This window comes from Tamandua tetradactyla, chromosome 17 (assembly GCF_023851605.1).
Source record: "Tamandua tetradactyla isolate mTamTet1 chromosome 17, mTamTet1.pri, whole genome shotgun sequence".
Taxonomy (NCBI): domain Eukaryota; kingdom Metazoa; phylum Chordata; class Mammalia; order Pilosa; family Myrmecophagidae; genus Tamandua; species Tamandua tetradactyla.
In genome coordinates, this window is record NC_135343.1 from 47,775,847 (window position 1) to 47,781,846 (window position 6,000).

A 6,000-nucleotide genomic window follows, 5' to 3' on the forward strand; every position below is an offset into this window, starting at 1 on the left:
AATATCCAGCCTCTTCAATGAAACACCTCACTGGCTGCAAGAGTCCATGTTGATCCCTCCCTTATCTGAACAGTTACACTTATGATCCAGATCTCACAGTTCAACCCTTGATTTTCTATTTCATGTATGTTTTACTTACTGTCTAAGTAAATTATGAATCTCAAGGGTAAGGACATCATCCAAGTCTGGGACAATTATTAAGTGATTCAGGGGAAAGGGAGAAAAGAAAAAGGTTAAGTACTAATAGAAGTATTAGCCTGTTAGATGTCTCTGTTAATCCACTTGAAAAGTTGGACATAAGAGCACACGTGAAATTTGTTTATTTGACTGAGTTTCATTGGAGGAAAGGTAGGATGAGGCAGAAATGGCAGAGACCTTGAATGTTTCTGTTGGGAATACTATGCATTAAATTTGGGGAGAAAGTTTACATATTTTAAGTGTTTAAAAGAGGGAAGCCTAAATCATCAGACAGTTAATCCATCTATCCTTCCCAGGACAGATGATATTGAGTAATGAAATGTTTGACAGGCAGAGGAGGAGAACAATTCAGGCAAAAGAAATATTTGAAGCAAAATGTTGAAGTGTGAAAGAGCTTGACTTTTCCTACACCCAGGAGGTGAAATTTGATTAAAGCACCAAGCCCAGGGGAAGAGCCAAGGAAGTTGAAGACTGGAGAAGTAGAAAGGGTGGCCAGTCTCCTGGATTGGCCTTTGTGTAGCTGAAGACATTCTCTGAGCTTCAAACTTTTCTACCAACTGAAGGCAAGATAGAATTATGCACATCCTGGGAAAGGGAGAGGGAAGGAGAGTTAGTCGCAGCCTCATTTTTCTTGAACTTGCTTTTTTAATCTTTCATCCATGCACCTTTTGCATTCTGCTCCCAGAGTGTTTGGTTTGATATAAAAGAGAAGTTTCAAATTATTTGCCATTTTTAAAATATGATGTTACCCATATTTCCTTGAACCCCGGGCTTGTAAGTATCCCAATTTGAAAAGTATGGCCATAGATAATAAGGAACCTGAGAACTATATTAAGCAAGGAAAGTAACACAATTATATGCTGTACTATTGAAGGTAGAAGAGAGCTCTTGTCTGGAGCCTGACATGCCTTACCTTAGTGAATCCTCGCAGAGGTGGGTGGGGATGAGGAAAAGGAGGCCCACAACGACGGTTACACAGCTAGTACAAGGTGGAGCCAGGATTTTAATCCTGGACTTTCTGACTGTGAAGTTCTTTCCTCACTATACTTTGCCACCTCTAGGAGGCGGAGTTGGTTAGGAGGCTCTTGCCAGAGTCCAGTTAGAGAGAATGAGGATCTGACCAGGCAGAGTGAAAAGTGAGGCAAGGAGAGAACCACCTGGAGAAGATTACTAAGAGAATTTAGTGGTTTCCTGGACATGGTTGGGAGGAGGAAAAATAAGAGTAAGTCTGTCCTCTTACTTTGGATGCCTGGGTGGATGATGTTTACCCTTAACCAGCTTACCATACTCCCGAGGAGGAGCAGTTTTAAGATAGAGAGAATAATGGAGTCAGGCCAGTCCATCTTTTCCTCTGATTGATTAAGAAAACAAGACAGCAAAGCAAAGGCTTGGCTTGTAGTGGCCAGGATGGATCACAAGTAGGTCCAGGAGCCTCACAAGACCGCATTGTGATGACCAAAAAAGCAAATGAGGTCAATGGGGCATGGGGAATATCTTTTAGGTTTGTTTGAAGAGACTACGCCGGAGGGCCAGGGCCGAAGAGAAGGAAATTGAGTTGGCTTATCTTGAAGAACTTCATGGTCAGCATGAAACCTGGCTTGTTCACAAGACAACCAAGTAAGTGGAGAAAAGGGCCGTTTCAGGGGGATTCCTTCCTCCCTACAGCCAATTGTTAAAAAACAAGATGTTCAGCACTCAACCACATAAGTAGGTTCAGAATGTACTGGAAGTGGTTGGAAATGTCAAACATTTTCCAACTCAGAAGTTTAATACTGGATGTAATCTATACATTCCAAGGTATTTTTTTTAGGTTCCCTTTACCCAGTTTTTTTTCTTTTTTAATGTTTCCGTAGATTGACCACTGTGAATTGATGATAGTGATGGTTGGCACGAGGTGAAGGGCTGAAAATTTTTAGAGAAATTGTCAGTTTTACTAAGTTGAAATTCCTAGTTTCCATCTTAACCTTCTCTTCAGGCTTGGTATGTTGTCCACTTAAAAACCTTAGAGCTCTGACCTCTAGTATCAGTCTCAGGACTAAAGACAAATCTCAACCCTCCTCTTTCCAGCCGACCTTAGTGAATTCTTTTTTTTTTTTTCAATGCTTTTTACATGCAGTTTCTTTGTGAAGTCACATGAGACTTCACATTAGTCTAAATTACTAAGACTTGGTGACTGGGTGGCATGTGGTTCAAGTTTCTTTCCTCCTTTCTGACCCCTGAATGTTCACGCTTCCCATAGGTTCCACTCGGAGGCTCTGCTGGACATCCCAGTGCTGGTGTTGGATGTCAACGACGATTTTTCAGAAGAAGTAGCCAAACAGGAGGAACTTATGAGAAAGGTGAAAAGAACCTTAACTCCTGTTTTCTACTGGTTTTCCTTCATTGTACTGTTTTCTTTCTGGCCTTTGCTTCAGGCTTCAGGAAATGGGATCTTGTGCTTTGAACCTCAAATTGCATTTCACGCTCAAAGCATAGGGGATCTTGGACAAGTTGCAGATATAATCCCTGTTCTCTAAAGTAATTGGAATGATAATTGTTAAATAATTGACTTGTAGAAGGAATGAAGTTGTGAGGTATGCAACTAGGCAAATGAACCTTGAGAACAATATATTAAATGAAATGCCAGAAACAAAGACAAATATTATCATGCCTCACTCATATGTACTAACTAATATACACACTTGGAGAATTGAAATCAAGAGCATAGTTTATCCAGACGAGTAAAACATATGGAATAAAGATGAATAATAGAGGGAACAAATGTTAAAATAAATTTAGAGTGAAATGCTGGTCATCGGTGAGGGGGAGGAGTGGGGGATATGGTATGTATGAATTTTTGTCTGTTTTCTTTTTATTTCTTTTTCTGAATAGATGCAAATGTTCCAAGAAATGACCATGATGATGAATATGCAACTTAAATTACTGATTATATGTGTAGAATGAAATGGTCAAAAGTTACGAATGTTTGCATTTTGTGTTTTTTTGTATTTTAAAAAAATAAGAAAATTAATTTTTTAAAAAAAGAGCACAGGTTATCAGGTTAAGTCCTATTGTAAACATTCCTAGATTGTAAGCTCTTACAGCAGTCATACCTATTCTGAAATTGTAACTGTTATTTCATATTTCTGATATGCTGAACTATTTGTGTATAACCTGGTTGTTCCCTGAAATTTTGGGTATTTGTGTGTTACCTGAGACTCAGAGTTAGAACCCCGAAGCTATGAGAGTCAGCAGTACACTATACAGGAACTGTTTAAAAAGTTGAAAAAGTGATGAGATTTCAACTAGAGGTATGAATGAAGCTGATCTGGTTAGGACTATGGTAAATCAGAATACAGGGTAAAGGATACTATGGTCTGTATTTTAAAACTTCAATTTTTGTGTGAGACCAAAGGAATAGATGTTTATTTGGTGCAAAATTTATATTTTTTGTAGCACAAATCTAATTTAACTATTATGGTCAGTTTATTCTAATACCATAAGTAATTACATGGAATCTTGAATTAGGGAGTAAGTTCTTGTTGGTTTGTGCAGATCAGTGTGATGCTCTGATACCAGGGTAATTTGGGCAGAGAATAAAAAAGTATTTGTAAAGCCCCCCTAGAGGGACTGGGGAGAAAGGAGGAAATATAATTCCCCACCTGGGGAATTCCTGACACTCTTACAAGCATTGGGATTAGCCAGTTTAATAAACTGAGCCCTCGATCTTGGGGCTCGCCTCTATGAAACTTATTCCTACAAAGGAGAAGTTATACCTACCTATAATTATGCCTAAGAGTCACCCCCAGAGAACCTCATTTGTTGCTCAGATGTAGCTTCTCTCTCTAAACCAACTTGGCAGGTGAATTCATTGCCCTCCCCCCTACATGGGACATGATTCTCAGTGGTGTAAATCTCTCTGGCAATGTGGGACATGACTCCTAGGGATGAGCCAGGGCCTGGCATCATGGAATTGAGAAAGGCTTCTTGGCCAAAATGGTGAAGAGAAAAATGAGACAAAATTTCACTGGCTGAGAGATTTCAAACAGAGTTAAGAGATTATCCTGGAGGTTATTCTTATGTATTATATAGATACCCTTTTTAGTTTATGATATATTGGAGCAGCTGTAGGCAATATCTGAAACTGTTAAACTGTATTCCAGTAGCCTTGATTCTTGAAGATGATTGTATAACTACATCACTGTTACAGTGTGTCTGTGTGATTATGAAAATCTTGTAGCTGATGCTCCCTCTGTCCAGGGTGTGGTCAAATGAGTAAAAAATAAGGACAGATAAATAAATCATGGGGGAGGGGATAAGAGATTTTAAAAAATTGAGTAGATTGCAATACTAGTGGTCATTGAGACAGGGTAAAGGGTATGGGGTGTATGGGTTTTTCTTTCTTCTCTTTTTCTGGAGTGGTGCAAATGTTCTGAAAATAATCATGGTGATGAATATACAACTATATGATGATACTGTGACCCATTGATTGTATACTTTGGATGGACTGGATGGTGCATGAAGATATCTCAATAAAAATATTTAAAATAATAATAGTAATTGACTTACAGTATATACCTCCCAGCTAACCACCTCTGAGGTATTCTAGAAGTAGGGAAATGAGATTTCTGCATTCTATTCCCAGCTCTGCTACTTGCTACTCAAACTCTAAGCATGTTTCCATTTCCTTTCCGGGCCTAATTCACCATCTTCACAAAAACTTCATGGACTTAACTATGTATTCATTGTGAGTGACTATTGAATAGTCTGTTGGAGATGTGAAAATTCACTTTTGGTTTTTCTCTTTGCCACAGGTAAACAACTTTGTAGAGAATCTCTAACCAAAACCATGATGTTCTGGCTGTGATCCAGGCTCTTTGACTTTCTGAAGCTAGAACAGTGTTGGATCACCCACCCACCTTCCCATTCCATCCCTTTTTTCCCCTAGAGCACTGGGACACTCAGAAGTGAGGTTTGTGTCATCCTTGACTTTGCTGCTGTCTTCTGAATCTCAAGGACTTGTCAAATAAAGTTCAAGTTTTGCTTATTTTTCTGTTCTAGTTCCATTTATTTCAGCCTTATGTATTGGTGCCTTCCCTGAATTCCCCTGTAGAGCTAGCAGTTGTCACATAAGAAAAGTCTTAGCTTCTTCTTGAGTCCTTACCAACAAGACTCCCTGCATAGTCACTTGTTCCCCCTGACATTCAAGGGCATGGATTGTCCCCAGAGCCTCCAACCAAGCCCTGCCATGCCATGAAGAAGAGAAGCAGCTCAGAGCTCAAATGTGAGTGTCAGACCTAGGAGATGGAGCCCAAACTCCAGGAAGCTTCTTTATCTCATCCTATCCACCAGCTCTTGGCAGGGAAAGTGGAGGGGGTGGTTTAGTACTTTGTCTTAAAGAAGTCTGAAGAAGCCTGGCTAAAAGAAAGAAACAAAGGAAGAGAGAGAAGAAAGGAGGGAGTAATTTAGGAGTCCAAAAGATGTTAGATGTTCAGAATCTAATGATTACGGTTTGGTCATCCTGGCACTCGGGCCTGTTCTAAATATCTTACCCAGTGAGTCCAGATGAGCTTAAAGGAATAAATCTATCTATGCTGCTCTTCAAAGAAGAAAAAGAAAGGAGGAAAATATTTTTAGTATGCTCTTCAAGCTGCAAAGACAACTTTATTAAGGGAGAAAAATACGTAATTTTAAAGAATTGAAGTGCTCCATTGCAAGAAGCAGGTCCATGATTCACTGGGAGAGAAGTTCCTACACTGAGGCTTCGGCAAGTGTGCGGGATCAGAAGAAAATGAATGACGTCTGGTTTAGAGTGTCTCAGAA

At 39.5% G+C, this 6,000-nt stretch overlaps 1 protein-coding gene across 2 annotated transcripts in view; it reads left to right on the plus strand.

Moving 5' to 3' along the window:
* DGUOK (deoxyguanosine kinase) overlaps window positions 1-5,226 on the plus strand; it is a 33,294-nt gene extending 28,068 nt beyond the window's left edge. Inside the window, exons 5-7 of one of the 2 annotated variants that reach the window (XM_077134588.1) lie at window positions 1,700-1,815; window positions 2,438-2,537; window positions 5,126-5,226. In XM_077134588.1, the coding sequence (XP_076990703.1) occupies window positions 1,700-1,815; window positions 2,438-2,537; window positions 5,126-5,185 (276 nt within the window). In that variant the 3' untranslated portion in view covers window positions 5,186-5,226. Of the gene's footprint in view, window positions 1-1,699; window positions 1,816-2,437; window positions 2,538-4,991 lie in introns of both variants that reach the window. The other variant, XM_077134589.1, reaches the window with a different exon arrangement.
* Window positions 5,227-6,000: the final 774 nt, after the last annotated feature.